The following is a 19,788-nucleotide window of genomic DNA, read 5'->3' as shown; positions in this document are numbered from 1 at the left end:
ATTGCCAATTTTGTTGATCGGCGGCCATCATTAATTTCGAATAAAATGAAAACGATATCCGGTATTCTTGAATGTTAACATTTGTATGACAAAGTGCTTAATATTCATTCAGAAATTACAGTGATTTTTTTAAAAAAATATGACAGTGCTGAAAACAGATTGCCACCAGACTAATTAGTTACATAAAAGTAATGCTATTTTTTAATTTATTTATTGTTGTTGATGTTTTAAATATGATTGAAAAACCTTCCTCCGGGAAAGTATGATAATCGATTTGATAATGAAATATTGTTGCACAACCATAACAAATATAGAATGTTACATTTGAATTAAATTTAATTCATAGTTCTTGTGTAAATAATTAGCCAAATGGCTTGGTACGAGACTTTTTAAATATATAGTGAGTATAGTATAGTAAATAAATGACCCGAATAGCTTAAAAACATTTACTACTCTGATCTGAAACGCAAATCTGATCTGAAACGCAAATACTTCCACGATAATCTTAGCTGTTTGGATATATTACTCATGTTACTTTATTTGAAGGAATATAAAGCTATCTCTTATAAAATATATTTCAATAAAATCTAATTATCTAATAAAATCAAAGTTGTTTTCAAACTTATGTGCGATTTTCGAAAAGTATGCTTGCAAAAATGAAAGTCTCTGCTATTTTACATACATCAAATAACTATAGCGCAAACAAGAACAAAATCCCTAATATACGTTTAACAATAGTTCCATGCATGCGCCATTCAATCTTAAGAAAATATGCAAACATATTCTTTTATAGAGATATTTTGGAATTATTCTTTTTCAACATTAAATCAATTGTAATGTTACTCGTATTTTTACTTTTGCCTGTAGTCCTATGTTGCTGGGTCGTGTGGGAGCGTTCACTGTATGCCATTCCCTTGTTAGTCCCAAGGCATTTCGTAAACAATTATTTAAATGATTGAGTAAAGGTATATATATTCTTTAAAATCGGTTGATACAGTTTCACTTCGTTAATTTTTTCTTTCAGGCCTCTAAATTAATGGCATGAATAACTCCATACATTAAAAAAGAACAATACTAAATCGGAGTTTGTTTAACCCATTACTTCATGAGCATTTTGTGAAAAATGGCTGTTTTCATTGAAAAGTCTCCCGTTATAAGTACAAATTGCTATAAAACTATAAAAACTGCTTCAATACTAATCAAACTTGGCACAAATGTTGGCTGGACCATTGCTTTGTAACAACATGCTCAAGCTTAAATTTCCTGTTACCGTGGCAACCAGGGGATATCTCAAATTGCCAAAACACACTATATTGCGTTGATTTTTTTCCCATCAAAATTGATTTAAAAGTGCTGCAACTTCTCAATGGATTGAGATAGAGTCAAATGCTATTCAGCGTTGGTAACACGTTACCTTATGATCGATCTGGGGTCATTTGTAGCCTCTAACAAGTCTAAAATTTTCTTGGTAATGAGGGGGACTGCCGTCTTTCAAACCCCCAAACAGAAAGGGGCACATTCCCCTTCTGGCAACCCCCTGATGTATCTTTTATTTGGGGGGGCGCCGAAAATGTGGTCACTTTTTTATCAACATTTCTCAAACGAAAACATGTGTTTGGGGCCCAAACAGGACATTTTGTCACTATTTGAGGCCCAAAAGAGGGGGGGGGGGGGGTAGAAAGTTCGTTGTTTCGCGTATATATGAGGTAAAGGGTCAACAAAAATGATGAAAATACCTGAAATTACCCAAAATCGCGTTTTTGGCTTAACATATAAATTTGAAGAAAAATTGTTGTTTTGTAGAATTTTTTATTATTTTCATTAACAGAAGATACAGTATAAGAAACATTCATAAAAGATACTGTCTGCATTAGAATCTCATAATAATGCTTTTGAAACTAACTAAAATATATGTGTAGGTTGTTCCAGAAAAGCGTTTAGTTATATACATCTAGATGAATAGCGAACCATTTGATGACAATGATTAATAGCTAATTACAAAAACATTCTAATAAATAGCAGCAGTTGTTTGATTATTGTACATAATTAAACAAACATTTACGAGTATATCTATTTAAAGAACAGAATGTATTGTATAACGTACCATTCAATGTAAACTGAGAGTATTTCGAGATGTCTGCAAATGCTCCCATACAGTCTAGCACCGATCCGTTCAAATACGGCGTTTAAATTGTACAAACTCAAATAAGTTTAAGTGGTCGGTTTTGTTTTCAAATTTTGTGTTATTTGTTCAACTCATGTCCTTGAAGAATGAAATCAATTGTCCTTGAATAATGTATTTGAAATATGAGTTAATTTTGCAAAATTTCAATGTTACACAATTATACACTATTTCTGGACAACCTTCGTATTGTATGGGCACATAAATATGTATATATTCTATTTGATATTACATTAAAACCATTGATTTGAATATTGAATAAACCGTTTTTTAAGTGTTTGACATTTTAACAAACAACAGCGACGGAACCGAATGTGCTGTTACCAGTGTTAACATTATTTTATTTTTTTGATAAATCTTAAATTGCAAGTACATAAGTAAAAGCCAAACATTTAGTAAGGGAACCTAAGTTTAGTTTTTGCTTGAGTAGAATAATATGTATTGTGAATATGACAAAAAGCAAACCTAATCCGGATTAGCAGATTGACATATGATTAAAGGTTTTAAGGTTAAAAGGCATGTCCCATTTAAATAGAAAATAAGTATATGCGGTGATTATTTTTTTAATTTGGTTAAAAATGAATTTCTTGTTACGGTTAATTTTAGATTATAGTAAACAGCTGCAGGAACGGAAGGTCATAAACCTTTGTCACCATAACAGTTTTTGTGTGACTTATAACCCGAAGCAAACTAAGAAAAACATTAATGATAAAAGTTTTACAATTTATCTGATTACGAAAGGAAAAGTAATAATAATAGATGGAAAACAAATTAGACTATGGCATTCACACCTGAAGTAAGTAAAATTGCCAATATCTTAAAATTAATGTGTGAAAAAAAGAAGAAAAAAACAGAAAAGAAAGAAAGAAAAGAAAACATTCAAAGACGTTTATTCAAAGATTCAAATGGAATATAAGAGAAACCACGCAAACATCCTTCTTTAAGATATAATTATCTATAGAAAAAGCTACAATACATAAATGATCTACGTTTCCCGTTTTTGTTTTGTCTCTGTAACCCCTGTAACCCATGATTGATGATGAGAAATAGACAGAATAGAAACCACCTGAACCTACTTGTATCGAAATCAACTTTCACTACATCCAAGTAGGAAAGTTTTTGTCAGAAAACGAATGTGTTGCATAGATATCCTTGAATTGTTTAAGATTGAGAACATTCTCTTTCGTCAATTTAAGGTGATTGCATAAGTCTACATGTTAAATAAATTTCACATTAATTCAAGATTAAGCACGAGGATAAGAAAACACGGGGGATATGACCTTTTGAAAAAATCATTTTATTTAGTGTCCTATTGTTTTCTCACAATCATATAACACATAGCGACCCGTATTTTATGGACTAAGGGTTCCACGACCACCACAATATTATCACAGCTTCCATTGTTTCTTGATTAAAACGTTTAACCATTTGCCATCTGTAACAAGCTGTAAGTGCATATTTATGCTTAATATGGTGCAAGCAGGCTTGAGTTAACCTGCTTTTACCACCACCGTCCATAAACGGGCTCCAACAAACCGAGCAACATATTAAACTTTGTTTAATATTTGACAATCTTCAATGTTTCCTCTTTGACTATTCTATTGCATCTAATGAACCAAACATATACTGAATGTAATGATAAAAAAGCAAAGACCAAAACAAAAAAATGTATGTAAATATCAATTTACTAAGGAGGCAAGCAACGTTATCCTACTTCCTCTAGCACCGGAAAATCCCTTAACCTGCCGTGTTTGTGTAAAACATTGCCAAACTTTATATCTTTGAAAAGTTGATTTCAACATCAAGGCTGGCCTTACTCTGTACTGGTGACAAAGAGATGAATGTTTTTGAGAAATTTACTCATTAAATACCATTTCTGATCAAAAAGCATAGAAGATACGGAATAAAAATTGTATGCCTAATGTGGCCAGTTGTAAAATTGCTTTTATGAATATCTAATGATTGGAACCTCGTTCGCCCCGTTCGTCTGCCAGTGCCCGTTTGGTATTATTTTGGGTGTGGTTGTTTACATTGTGGGGTTACGTTTTGTGAACGTGGCTCGCCCTTTTGATCTTTATTCTCATATTCTTTACTGAAAGCTCGGTCGATAATAGCTTTTTAAGTAATTGTAACAGCTTTTCTACATTTCTGAAAATAACTTCACATTATTTGTACAAAATAATAAAGTTTTCCAATTAGTTTTGTTTTTCTCAATTCTAATACAAAAAGTACAATTGTTAGCGGCAAAGTTTCACTACTACCGGAAGTAATCTACGATCGGATGGCGTAATTGCCAATTTTGTTGATCGACAGCTATGATATATTTCAAATAAAATGAAAACGATATCCGGAGTGTGTGAAAGGAACCCATAGAGATGTTACTTTATTGGTCAAAGTTTTCATATATATACAATGTATTAAAATACAAAACGTTATTTTGATCTTCTCCTGTGTCTGGATCTACTGGTACTCAGACTAATTAGAGACAGAACTGTATTAAAATTGCTCGATTTATCTAAAATTGCGTTGGTGAGATAAACTGTTTTGTAAAATTTGCCGGAAATCTGCTATACACCAGATTCGATAACTTTCATGATGGTAAAAGAAGATGGTTTTATTTCAGTCATTTATTAAAATTCCTATATCATATTTTTAGGATAAAGCGTAACAGTACTAACAAGGATTGTGGAACCAGGGACAAAATTATAAATCGTATAAAGACAGATAACGCACCATGTCAATTCGATAATCCTCAAAAATATAGTAATAATAGTCAACTTTAACGAAACAATTGACACGCGAATCAATATTCATACTTTTTTTTAATTTACAGCAGAAGGGGTCTGAAATATCAGCAGTAGGGGTCGCAGCTGTTTCATAGGTTCTTATTGATATTGTCTGACAATTTGTCGCCCATAGAATCGATACATGTAAGTAGTGATGGCGGTTGATTTGTGTTATATTTCATGTTACTTCATGAAGATAATGATACTTTTCGATGACATTTTTTTCCATAAAGTTTTGAAAGACGATAATTCATTTTCTCACATCATCGTTTCAGCCTTCTGCGTGGATCCAAGAACAACAACAGCTATACCCTTGTCAATCTATAGTTCGACACCATTCATGTAAGTCAGAATTAAAAAAAACCTCAGAGTTTATCATTGATTCCCGATATGCTGGACATTAACATTATCTCTAAAAACAGATTCAATGAAACCGAGCCTGGAATTATCATATAATTATTGTGTTTTCATTGCTTCCGTCAGATCTATCCATTTCCAGATTTTCATTTTTCACCTTTATGATATTTAATTTTTTGATGTTTCACGAAAATACTATCCGTTATTTTCTCAAGCAATTCGCTGAAATCGGTCGTTTCGAAAAACCGCAAACTTCAAGTTATTTCTATTTGTCCATGCAGCCATTGTGGGGAGTAAGGTCAGATTGGACAGACTAAATCATTCGAATCACACGAATGCCAAGGAGACCGGCAATATCAAACATGATTTAAAAGCACAAGCAGCTTCGAAATGAATACCACAAAATAGAAAGAATGATGGCCAGCTCAGCTTAGCTTACCGTCAAAAGAATGTGGATGTCATCAACCGAGTCAAGTCATCCGCTTGATGTTAATGCTTATGCGTTGGATATAATGCGATGTATTTAAGAAAAAGGTAAAATTACAGTTAGAAAGGAATGTAAATGCTTGGAGTAATCTGATTGTAACGCATGGACATGACATTTAAGATGAAGACTACTTTTTAATCGATTTTTTCTTTACCTTGCACTAACTAAGACATTTCTTTAGAAAATAACAAACAAATTATTTATGAATCTTCATTAAATTATAACTTCTATATTCATAATTAATTATACGGGGCACAATAAAACAAACTCACTCTAAATCAATCAATGCTTTATTTAAAGACAAACAAAATAATAAATAAATAATACAGAAGTTTTTATAAATAAGATTGCACTGGAAAAGCTTTGGCACATAAAAATGAATCGTCTAGCGATCGACAACTCTGCACATGAAACGCGGTGCTTGTAATACTGTTCCTGGAGTAAGTTCCCTTGGATCGTGGGATGGTAATTTGCCACAAGATGGCGCAAGAAGTTTATGCTTTTGTAGAAGGATTGTCATAAATAAAAACATCCGATGGAAGGTCGTTGACACCCCCATACAAGATCTGCTCCCTACACCAAAGGGCATAAAATACCTGAAACAGAAAAATAGTAATGATATATCAATAAATAAATTACATTTACTTCCGACTTATGATGTATGAAATGTTATACGAAATTTTTGAAGTGAAATGTAAATTATTGTCAACTGGTCCATTGACAGTTCAATTTTAATTGGCTTCGTTAGTATGAACCAGTTTTACTTAAGTGCATTTTTAATACCACAAATACAATTTAAATATCTTAAATACCACATGAATACTAGTATTTTCTGACTAAATGTCAAACAATTACCTCAGATTTTGAATAAGCACATTAACTAACTCATTGGTTTATGTCATTAGAATATCACTTTTGATAATGTGTAGGTACGTATGTTTTATTTTTCATGTTTTTCTCCCTAGAATATATCTACGCTTATTCTCTGATATGTCTACGTCACCACAGTATTAATATGAAGACAGGTAAAGATAGAACTAATTGAAACATTCGGAGTTCAATTATAAGATAAGCAAGTGGGATTTCCAAACATCATTTGAAATATTTTTCTTATCATCTAATTAAGTAAACACACGTGTTCCCATGGAGACATAATTAATGTTTATTCTTTTTTAAATCATATATGATTTGTCCAAAAAAATAAACTATTGGGTATTAAATCGTGACTCAAAGTACCTCATTAGATAGCGTTTAATGTTAGGTTAGGGTCCGAAAGCAATTTGTTTAAAAGATTTACCTATTTCTAAAATCATGTTCCATAGTTATTACATTTCCATTGTCTTGTAGAAATCTTTCTGGTTTGAAGACCCAGGGGTCTTCCCACAACACTTCGTCATGATGTACATAAAATTGGTTTCCATATATCTGTAAGTATAAATAGGATAACATACAATCATATCAATGGAATTGCTCAGAAATAATTACTCAAAACCATTGTATGTCACTGAGAGGTAAAAAGTGCATGACCGTTGACTTTCTGTAAACATTTTAAACATTTTAGTAGCACTTTTTTTCATGAATAGTCGTGAATTAAAACAATCTGGACACAATGAAACAATTTGAGCTGACTGACGTCGGAAAGGCTAGACCGTTATTGTCACCTTTATGTTTAATTCAAGTAATGGTTTGATACAACAGTATTAATATATAAAGTTGAGCAGGCGAAAAAATAACGCGTGGTACACAATATGTAGTATTGCAATGCGGTTGTGATATCTTAAAATCAAACATTTAAGTCTAATCCGGATTAAATTAAGAATACAAGATTATAATAAAATAATATACTTATTAACAGAACGATAAAGTGCTTACAACAAAAGACCAACTATCAAAATTAATTTGCTTTTAATCAGTAATTGGAATACGAAAGTGTACTTTTTCAATACTTTTAATATCTGTTTTCATTATGGTAATATTATACTCTTGATTTCATATCAGAATTTACTTTGTTATATAGTTTAATTGTTTACAACGTTTCTGAACATTAATACATACCGAGGTGCCTTTTGGAATCACAAAGTCATCAATTGTTATATCAGAAGTTGTATTTGTATGTGTGGCTGATAAACCAAGGTGTGACTGGTAACGCAGAATTTCTAGAATACACGCATGCGTATACGGCATGTTTTGTAAATCTTCTGGTTCCGGTTGTCGTTCCTGGCCAATGACGTCATTAATTTCTTGATATATGTTATCCTGGACATTTTGAAAATGTACAAGTAAGAAGTAAAGACCGGATAACACACCTCGTGATGTAAGTGTAGCTGAAAATAAAATAAAACGATTATATAACAGGTGACATAAATCATCCACGGTTTGGATCGTTTAAACACAATAAACTTGCATGTGACCGTAAAGCGTAAAGGATAAACATGATTAAAATCACCTGTAATAACAATCAAATTAAGATTACAACATAACTATGTTTAACGTAATATAATAAGGCCCGCTTCTCATCAATCTAATGAAGTAATAGTAAATGTGTTGCGGATTCTTGAAGCTACATCAATAAATAGAGCACACGTATCAGACCCACCGGAGTAAAAGTGTTGAAGTGTTGCCATTGTTTAGAGCTCCAGCCATAAATAGAGCAATCATATTAGACCCGCGTTTACATGTCCGAATGTTATGAAAGTTTGAATCACCCTCAATTAATCTAGCACTCCTATCCAGCACCGCCTCTGATTGATGTAACAATTAGTAATAGTGAACGTGTTGCAAGTGTTTGGAGTTCCAATCGTGTAAGACTCTCATTTAAAAGATAAAATGTTGCAATTGTTTAGTCTTCGCCCGTAAATACAGCATGCCTATTATGCCCACCTCTAAAGAAGTAAAAGTAAATATTTTGTGAATTCATGAATATCTTACATGTATTTATAAGATCCATCAGAACACCTAGGATAAAGTCATCAGTTAACCATTCTTCCTCTTCTTGAATACTGAATAATGAGTGCAACAAGCAATCCCTCCTCCTTACTTTAAATTCATCCTGGAAAACAAAACACGATTTGTTTTAATGTCATCTTTTTATTTGCTTTTAACAATATTGAAATGATGTACAAATTGATGTTCAAAGTAATTTTAACATCAATCATATGGAATAAAAAGAACATAATTATATGATTGTATGGCGGAATGCCGGAAACGTATGAATGAGATTCGACATAAATAATATGTCATAAATATTTCATTGTAAGTGTTGTGGTCTTAAATCTTTAAAAATTAAAAGATTGGTTAATATGCACAAACTCTCGATTAAATTTAAGTATTCATTCATTGAATAAAATTCAAATATATGTAACAAGTGGCATACAACTTTTTTTTAGAGAAATTACAACTAACAAAAAATGTTATAAAACGTTTAATATACCTTTAACTTAACTAGAAGCTCAGCTTTCAGATTATTTCTACTTCTTACAGTTTTTCTATATAAGTCACCATAGTAACCGGGAAAACAACGCAAGACCGGAAGCAGTTTTAGGATAAAATGTACAGACGGTGTAATCATCTCGTTGCCATGGCGATCAAAGTTGACAATTGCTTTCAGGGCGGGATCACAGTCTTCCAGAATTTCTCCTGTGAACTGAAAAAAAAGAGATAATTTTGAGTTATATTGAGTTACTACCTTTAAATGTTGTATTAGTTATGTTGGCCTGTTATTGGGGTTACTTTTATTTATGTATTGTTAATGGATGTAAGTGATTCGCACTTGTTGTTTTCTTTTCATCCATTTTTCCCGACAAAAAATGTACTAATTACAAACATTTTTTTGTGGATACTTACAGTTTTTTTTCAATTGGGTCATTGTTGCATATTTTGTTATTAGTAAGCAAAACATCAAGAATGTTTCTATTTATGAATGAAATTATATCATAAGTTATATTTTGTGATTAAATTATTTCTTGAAGAAAAGTGGCGGCAAAGCCGAGTGGTTAACGTGCCGTTGTTTTCTTGAGCAAGAAACTTTACACTCATAGCTCAAAACTGTGTTGGTTCCAGAAACGGATTCGATAGTGTCCCTATACGAACGCTATTACCTTCCTACACAGTCGAACCAAAATAAAATTCTGTATCAAACGATATTTCGATGTTATGTTACTAAAGGGAATGGGCTTATAAATGTTGAACTGAATATTGTATCACTTCATAATGTAGATAAAACCAGGAAATAAAACCAATCTTGTATCGCTTTTAGATGACAAAAACGGTTTATTTTGACAAAAAGAATTGGTTTCTGTTTTACTTTCATAGCTAAAGAAATTCTATAAAGAAGGGTGGATAAGAATAAGAATTACTCTAAACGTTTTTTATCAATTGTTTTCACACATAAGTAACTTTAAACAAAGTAAATAATTTTTTTAGTTACATTTGTTTCATAAAAATGTGTTTTTATATTTTTATATCACTCGCAATTTCTTATAAATTCAAAAACGAAAACTACTTTTCAACGGTGCTTTTTTGACTGCTTTTCAATATAGTTTTATGGCAGTTATGAGAGACTATAATATTTTAAATATTTGTAGTTGGAACTCTACCGCAACAAGGTCAACACTAACTGGAAACACCTGCTCTGTAATCAACCTCTAGACTAATATTAAGTACCGACAGACTGATATAAAATATGTACCGTCTCAAAAACGTGGTATCAGGTCATTTTAATAAAAAGTTTGAAAGCTTGAAGTTATATTAAACTATGTAGTTATTTGATATGTACTTATAAACTTCATGTTTGATACATATATCTTTACTTATAATTAAGTTTCGTGGTCAAAAGGAGCTCGTATAATCTTAACTTGATATAATGCTATTCAATATATGTGAATAAAATCACAGTGCAAAAGTATAATTTAACAATAACCTGGCACATTTAATTTAAGAGGTAGACACTGAGAAACAAGATGCACACATTGTCTATTTTCAAGATACATATTCAAAACGGGAATATAAGTACTTATTGCAAAACTGGAAAACAAAATCCATATATGGCCAAATTTGAGAAAGAGTGTGAAATCGTGTAAACAAATTAGTACTCGGATGACATTTCAAAAGAATGTGTTCTGAAGGGGATTAATTTGCTAATCATTGTTGATTTCCTGTTAGCTATTACGTTCTGTTTTATTAATAGGTTCATGTTGAAGTTCCTGGTTGATAAAATCTGACATTTCCTTTTCGATACAAATCAGTAAATTGTATATAACTATATTTAGATTATGAAATAGATAGAAAAAATGAGTAGTTTTTTTCTCTCATAAAATACTTAATAAAAATATATAAAAATTATAAAATTTATAAAAATTGAAATTGGTATACAAAATGTTTGTAAATACATTATATATACAATAATGTTATTCATTGCTAAACCTGCAAATACAGCACTCGGATATGTTTTTATTTCTTATAATGTTTCTTTTCCCCCTTAACATTATTGATTATGTTCATTTGGTTTATATAGAATTAATTATGGTTCGACTCTGTAGGAAACTATAAGCTTATAGACACCCTCTCGAATCTGTTCCTGAAACCAACCAGTACTGAGCTATGTGTATAAAGTTTTTTGCTAAAAAAACCCACAACATTTTGCCCCTGACTGGTGCTGAACCCATGCGGCTAGCAATCATTAGATTACTAGTCTGACGCGTTAACCACTTGGCCGTGCCGCCACTTTAGCTTAAAAGATATATACCTGTGCAACATCAAACAAATTGCAAGCTTTGCTTTAATGGTATATTTCTTTAAGTGTATCACAAACTCATTTCTTTCTGATTACTATCATCTAACTATTTTAAGCTATTAAGTAGCAAACAAACGATATTTTCTGACTAATACATTGTAAACGAAATATTATTTTTGTTAGCCTTTGCCCTCAATATCTTTATTTATATGGTAACACACAAATCTGAAAATAACAGTACTCACTTGTTTACGTTTAAGTATGGCTCAATTATATATTCTAACATTTATAAGCACCCATGTTCATAAATACTTCATTACAAATTGTATACATTATATATTTGTTTTGATTTATTACATTCAACCCGTTGAAATGACGTCAAAGAAATTGTCATTTATTGTAGTAAAAAGGTATGTTTAAAAGTTAATTTATTACTCAGACATCTTTCAGTGATAAAGCAATTACATGCTATGTCTACACAATGTAGATAATCCGAAATTATTACATAATATTATTTAAGCAACAGCATCAACAGCAATAATTTTACAGTAGTATGTGTTCATAGACTTTTTTTAATGAATAGTTTAAACTTAAAAAAATATCATTTAAACTAAATGCTTAAAATACAACATGTTTGCGATTTAAAATATGTTTTAAACATAAGAAGAAAAACATTACCATAGTTAAGTCAGAAAGTTTATCTGAAGACAACATTTGATTTTAACAACCGTTTTCAATTTGGTATTTCATTTTCCTTCCCTTTTCTTACAATTTTAAATTTATTAATATTTATATATAATTTATAACGTCAAGTTTATGTTTTTTTTCCTTTCGCTAAATTCTGAATTCAGTTAATTATCTAATCCCTTTAATCCGTATACTCATATTATTACATAAAAGGCAATGTCTAGAAAACTTTCATATCAAAATTCCTCCCCACAATTTGGGGGATGAGAAAAAATAAAAGTACAGGTACAAAAAATAACGAACTAAGAAGAGAGTGAGACGTTCGCAGCAAGCAGCCCAGACATCAGTAAGAGACAAGACCATCGCAAAAGCTCCCAGCAGGACACCAAAGCTACTCGGGACAATGACAGTAGAGGCAAGTAGGACGAAGCAGAGAGAAAAAATAAGTCAAAATCAGAAATATTTGATTATCATCTTACTTCTTACAAATCTGATTGTTTCTTTTAATGTATTCATCCGCTTTTGTATTTTGTCATTTGTGACTTGTTTCTTGTTATTTGCGATTTCTTTCAATTAATTTGTGATTTCTCTCAAATGCTTATTTATTGTTTTATTGCATATTTGCTCGGTAGAAATAGTTCTTGAATCGAATTTCAGTTCAATCCATTCCTTTTTTATATGGTTAATCATTCATGTTAAACTTAGTTTAATTACATTTGTATCTTGCAGAATAGTACAGACATAACTTGCTAACAGGATTCATTCTTGAAGAATCTACTTTATCAAGAATGCAATTTATAGCGATTTATTGCAATGAGTTTTTTCCCCCGCACCCTAATTTGTTTGTCAGTTGTTTCGTGGTCAGCTGTTTTGCTTGTTATCTCCGAGAATTTTCAATAAATCCAATTCAAATTTGATATTCAGATTTAGATGTATTAACAGAATCCTATTCATTATTTCAAGCAATTCGATAATTAATGTATCTCTTATAAAAAAAATTATAAAAAACACTTACCATAATACCGATTAATTTACAAAGAGTCCTTTCCATCGGTTCTATGATATTCACGTCACTTCCTTTCTCTGATGTAATGTTGTTGATGTACTCGTTTATAGCAGCTTGCTGATTTGCTATATAAGCGTCACTTCCGGTGCCAGATGAATACATGGCCCTGAACGTTACAGTTTTTAGCTTTTTGCAAACGTCATCATATCGCCGAAATAAAATGTCTTTATAAGATTCAGCAATGTATTTTCCAATAAATGACGCAGGTCTGTCACTAGTGAGATCTGCTAATTGTTTATCATGAAAAGTTCTCCAAATTTTATCCGGAGAACTAAGCACACACACGTTGGTTCCAAAGACATTAAACATAAATATGTCCCCATATTCCTTGCTCCATTTCGAAAACTGCAGATGCGCTGAGTTAATCTTAAGATGAAATCCTTGACCTATAAATGGAAGTCCTCTTGGGCCCGGTGGCGGTCTTTGTGATCTTTCCTTTGATCTTCCTACTACTATCCAAACAATCGCTACAACCATGACAATACAAACCAGCACTAATGTCACAACCATGTTTACTTATGTCTCAAGCTTCTCGAAAACTGAAAATACAGAAAACATTTTACATTATATTTCTCTGCCTTACTAACGCAGGTTTAACATTCTGTTACAAGAAAACTGGTGAATCAACATAAACTGCTTCATTCACTTATATTGTTAGTTCTGTTTCATTTACCTCAACACTGGTTCTTTCTTTTTACAAGTGTTTAATGATTAGATTTACCGCTTCTTAGATCGCTTTATTATTTTTTTGCCCTCACTGTTTGCATAAAATAACTGATTTATAAATGAAATAACTAAGCGTATATAAACACCGAATTTGATTCGCCACGCAGTAAAAATGTACGTAGTTTATCGCTTACTACTCGACATACCGAATGGTGACTTTCGTCTATCTACGTAAGATGTACGTACTTAGCCGAACATTTACGGAATACAAATTCTGTACAGGATTAACATTTTTTTATAAAACGTAATTTATTGCGTTTTTTTTTTGTTTTTATGTTGATGGTTTTTTTTGCCTTGTTCAACAAAAATTTAATAGCGCGAGACACCATATATGTACATTTTAATGATAAAGCTTACATTGTTTTTGCTTTGTAAGAATCACATTCATCAGCATGAGTAACTACAAATTAAATATAGAAATTGTATAAAATTATCATGTAATTAATTACTTCCAGGCTGAAACAAATTATGTCATTAGCATAACTGAAGGGTCAGTAGGCCACAATACTGCAATTAATTATAATTTATTACATACATATGAAAGTTGCTTGTACAACGATGTGAAATAGTCTAACAACGGCTACGGTGATTGAATATAAATCTAATTGATCACACGTGAGTTTTTTTAAATGAACCTAATGCAAGTCTGGCCTGGGGAAATTTTTTAAACATTTTCGAGCTAGTTTAATATAAAGTTACAAAGAATGAAAGGGTTTTTTTTATAATCACAATGTATTATTCAGTCAGAAAGCACGAAAACAATCTCAGCAATATCACCGGTTGAAGAGCCATTTTGTATTAAAGTCTGTGATATAAAGAAATACCTAATAGTTATATCAAATCAAAAACAAGCCTTGCCATTTTCCCAAACCACATAGAATTTATCATTTCATATATCTTTTTTTTTTCGTTACTTTAAAAAGCTATGAATTTATTAATATCTTACACAATTCTGTCATGAATTTCCAATGCTTATGTTAGCGATAATTGAAACAGTAATATTTTGCAGGTAGCTACATTTTTCTCAATTTGTCTCTAGATTCATATCACTTTATCATACCGTGGTACGGGGGCTAATGCGTTTTATAGCACATTTAGTATACACTTAAGTATCTACAAATTTACCTTGACAAAAACGTGAATTAATGACATATAAATGATCATCTTGTAATACGTAAAATATGGAAACACTTAAAACTAGACGAAATGGAGACTTGAGCCTTCATTTGTCAGACAATATCATAAATTTTCATTACATTTCTGGGATGTCATCTAATAATTGTAATGAAAGGAAACTTTCGTGAACCTCGTTCTGGGATTCTGAGTCTGGGTATACGTCAAGGAGGAGCTATATCACACTTCTTAATTATACAAAAATAAGAAGATAGACAACGGGAAATAAGTAGAATTGAAACTGAAACTTTAAGCTCAATTTCATCGGGCACTTTGCAGTTTATAAACAATACAAGTTCTAACTCTTAAATGAATCTAAACGAGAAACGCAGTTTACATGCAAAATACAGAACATTACACAAACTATACACAGAACATTTATCCTGACATTATCGGGTTGTAACAAGGAAATATTATGGAAAAATGCCTAAAATTCATTAATCTAAAGCAAACTAAAATCCGGAAACTTACCAAAGAAAAATATTGTTAATTCATTTATGTATTTACTTATTTAATAACACAAAAAGACTCAATGCACATTTATGTATGCCTGTCATTTATTTAGATATTAATTTTAAAACTATAACCTGCTGATTCTATCATTGAACTATCGAAAATAAAATCTTAATAGTACATAAAGCATTAAGATTTATGCATGAAAAAATATATATATGATTGACTTAACAGGTTTCTATATTTTAACACCTGTCAAAATAAATATATACTTACTTTTTTGTTTAGTCCTTGATTTGTTTGATAATATGCAATCACATAATATTTAGGTACTAATCATAAGTATTGACATAAACCTCACTTGAAACAGTTTTTCCCCGTTTACATTGTTTCTTAGAAATATCACTCTAAGAAACCTGTGTTTCCAAGCACCTTCAAGTATATAACAAATCAAACGGTATCGCAATCTTGTAGTGTAAACCTCAACACGTGTTCTCTCCAGCTTCATGAATGAATCGGCCAGACCAAAATGATCAAAGGCGTTCATCCCGTGAGATTTTTTGAGTATCATAATGGTTAATCCAGTTTATAACCTATACGAAATTCCTCGCTTCCCAATTTCCGGCCTGTGAGAGCCTAAATTATTAACGTGACTATATTCACTACAGGGATTCAAGTGCGTTAATCTTGTAATTGTCGCTGACTTTAATTACTAGTAACAATACTGCAAGTTTTTTTCTTTTCTCTTATTTGTTTTTTTTGGCTAAAGTTATATTCATAGTCATCAAAATAGTTAAGGAGTTTTTTTTAAAACAAGATTCGTACTAAAAGTGCAGTCTATGCACTTAGTTTTGACATAACACTTGGAGTACGCAGGTGTACGCAGTGCTAAAATGTTCGAAAGTTTTTTGTAATGTTTTTATATCTCATTTCTCAGTTTATCAAATCTGATGACGATGAATGTTTGACAAATTTTATCTTAAATTATCTAGTTTGCATTATTCCTGATAATTTTTGTTGCCTTTCCTTTTTTTGGACTGAATGTAATGTTACGATTGTGACTATTAAAATTGTTTTCTATGTAAATCATTTTGTTTTTGTGTAATTGGTATTTGACATGACTTTCAAATGTTATCATTTACTGAAATGTAACTTAATTGATTTTCAATTTTAGATTTGTTTGAAATGTAATTTTGAGGTTAACATATTTTTTAGTGGAAAATAAATCATTTCAACTTTTTAGATACGCATTTCGATAGCTGGAGGTCATTTGCGAAAATTTGTTTAAAGTTTCCTCGAATGTATCATTTTGATATTATAAGTGTCTTCGTTTTTAAATATATTTTAGATATAATCTTAAAACGTTTTAAGATTATATGATAATGAATTAATGTATAATTAGCAACTTAGAGTACAGTTTTCGTGTAAATGAATTATGTTATAATAAATATACGCTCTTTTGAAAACTGTTATTTATTATTAAGAGGTCACCCAGGGGTAACCGCTTGACAGAAGTATTCTTTGGCACATTTGAAGATTCGTTAGCACTCTGGATACTTGATTGTGCTAATATACTTAATTATTCGCGCTAATCACCACTTCAGACACTACTGGTACTTCCACATACCCCGCAACATATATCAAAGTGTTAGTTATAAATGTTGCTGGTGGTATGTACTGGGAAAATATATGATAACATTAATTATTTAACGAATCTATAATACTGCAAAAATCATTTCCATGCATGACTTTTTGATGCATCATTTGTCTAGAAAATATTGTAAATTAATATACAATGTATTTACAAGAAATGTTTATGAAGTATCATAATCGCTAATATGACGTTGATTTATTGATCTATTGAATATTAAGTTTTAAATATACTTTTTGTACAAGGCATGTCCTCATTATTTAACAAAACACGAATGACCATCAAAGTTTATCAATTGTATAAAATGACAATTCAATTGAAAAAGAAAATCATTGGGAGACATGATCAGACAAAGAAATTTTACATGGTCAAAATGTTGCATGTTCAGGTAATGTCATAAGTAAACAAATATAACAACATGTTTATTTACTTAATTTTTAAGAATAAAAAAAAAACAAATAAACACAACATGACATTAACTGCTAATAATAACAGCTCCTACCATGGGCCAAAGAACCCCGAAGCATTCCATAAATGGCGACGCCGCACACCGGCGTCGCCAACAATAACTTTAAGAAGTTCTTACATAAATGGAATAGTATAATATTAACCGTTATCAAATTGCACTTGAGTACTATTTATACACGCTTCAGAGACAGACAGTAATATGTCTTAATGTGATTTACATTCCCACATATCAGCGAAATTAAATAATGTACAGCCAAATTGAATATTGCTATCAAATACCTATAATAACCACAATTCGCTTACGGACTATTTTTTTAACATATTTGACATATCACCATGACAATTAGTCTAACTTTAAAAAGGCGTTTAAGCGTTTAAGGAGCGTGTAAGGAGTGTATTTAAATCAGTTTTTACATCGTCTAGCACGTACGAAAATTGCCATTAACATATATAAAAAATGTAATTCAACTTATAAGGTAATAAACTATCTATTTTAGCAGTCGTTTAAACCACTGTTCAGTAATTCCTCACTAAGGATAGGCATTCAGATTTTGTAATTAAATGTATGAAATAAGATTTATTATGTGTTAATTGTTAGAGTTTTTTTCTAATAATCTTGATATTCCCTTAATATCAAATGTTAAATTGTTACAAATATATATGATCATATTTGAGGTTGATTCTTTGAAGGTGCTGTATTTCAATGCTTTCGGACATACCTTTTTTCAATGCTTTCAGAAAACACATTAACCTCGCTCTTAGCTTTTTACAGAGTCAACATGAAAGATCAAAGATTCATGATCATTGAACGATATATTCAAATTTAAAAACTTATCCCTACTTTATATTAATCAAAGCACAGAAGGCGCTGAATTTGTTTGGGTCTCAGAATGTCAGAAAGGTGAAGGTTGTGAGATTATAAACCAGTTTGTTTTTGTATAGTGCCACCAGTGCTTTCCAGCGTTTTAATTGTAGTTAATTGGCTTTAAGACTAATTGCAACACTGATATTCAATTCAATGTTTATTTGACTTAAACAATTTGAAGAAAAAAAGAGTTGCCTTCCTGGATTTGAACTCCAGACCCCTCGGCCACGGTGAAGTTATATGTAAAAGGCCTGAAGGTAACCATATTATTCTAAATTAGGGTTTGTAACTCTAATTATTTCGACGCATTGTTGTTTAACACAGATGTTAATAATCATGGAGTTTATTATAAGCATGTATATCTAAATGAATGCGCCTGTCACTTGACCATCTTTACGCAGTGATCTCCCCTGAATTTTTTCGGCGTTAGTGAACATATAAAGGGAAATAACCGCTTCAAAAAAGCGGCCTACTTTCGGCATTTGCAATTAACAGCATCAAACTCTGAAATTTCGCTACCATTATTTGTTTGGTCTGACGACCCAAACAAATAAAAATTGTTTTTATTTAAACATATTACATTTTAAGTTTGAATTATTTTTTCTGTATCCCCCGCAATGGGGTACACTATCGAAACATTTTTAAATAATTACAAAAGCAAAACATGTGCACAATATGCAATAATCACAATTCTCATAGGAAGCACAAAATAATACATGTAATTTGCAAATTGTTAGTTTGTTGAGTATATGGATTGTTTGAAATACTTAGTTGACATAATATCTTATAACGCACCGTGTTTTCTCTTGTCCTGCAAAAGTCATGATTATATAATCAGACTTAATAAATGCGCCAGGAATATGATGCAAATATGTTTAGAAAATATTGTCTTGGAAAACCTGTTTACACAGCTGGAAACTGATTCCGAGGAAGAAAAAAAAACCCGTTTCAAACTTTTTACACGGGATATGTGAACAATTTGTTTGCGAAAATATAATTAAGCCTGTAATTATGATTGATATTCTGAGACATAATTGTTTCATACCTGTAACAAAAATGCAGGTACTGACAATCTAATGAAGGTTCCAATGAAATAGTTCCTTTCATTTACTTCTTTGTAATCCACCAAAGAATTCGTTTATCATTCTCTAAGAAG

At 31.1% G+C, this 19,788-nt stretch overlaps 1 protein-coding gene across 3 annotated transcripts; it reads right to left on the bottom strand.

Moving 5' to 3' along the window:
* Positions 1-6,086: 6,086 nt before the first annotated feature.
* LOC132747303 (steroid 17-alpha-hydroxylase/17,20 lyase-like) lies at positions 6,087-19,788 on the bottom strand. 3 transcript variants are annotated; one of them, XM_060736639.1, is made up of 7 exons: positions 19,678-19,788; positions 13,246-13,835; positions 9,243-9,455; positions 8,741-8,861; positions 7,868-8,136; positions 7,110-7,237; positions 6,087-6,408 (listed from the first exon to the last, which is right to left on the bottom strand). In XM_060736639.1, exons 2-7 carry the CDS (start codon positions 13,804-13,806, stop codon positions 6,198-6,200), a joined length of 1,503 nt encoding a protein of 500 aa, XP_060592622.1. In that variant the 5' UTR covers positions 13,807-13,835; positions 19,678-19,788; the 3' UTR covers positions 6,087-6,197. The 3 variants fall into 3 exon arrangements, with proteins under 3 accessions (XP_060592622.1, XP_060592620.1, XP_060592621.1); XM_060736637.1 differs by lacking the exon at positions 19,678-19,788 and adding an exon at positions 15,925-16,304; XM_060736638.1 differs by lacking the exon at positions 19,678-19,788 and adding an exon at positions 13,970-14,124.

This window comes from Ruditapes philippinarum, unplaced genomic scaffold (genome assembly GCF_026571515.1).
Source record: "Ruditapes philippinarum isolate M1 unplaced genomic scaffold, ASM2657151v2 ctg1212_1_1_1_1, whole genome shotgun sequence".
In the NCBI taxonomy this organism is placed as follows: Eukaryota; Metazoa; Mollusca; class Bivalvia; order Venerida; family Veneridae; genus Ruditapes; species Ruditapes philippinarum.
Note: the sequence above shows the minus strand (reverse complement) of the source record. Positions and strands in the feature narration are given on the sequence as shown.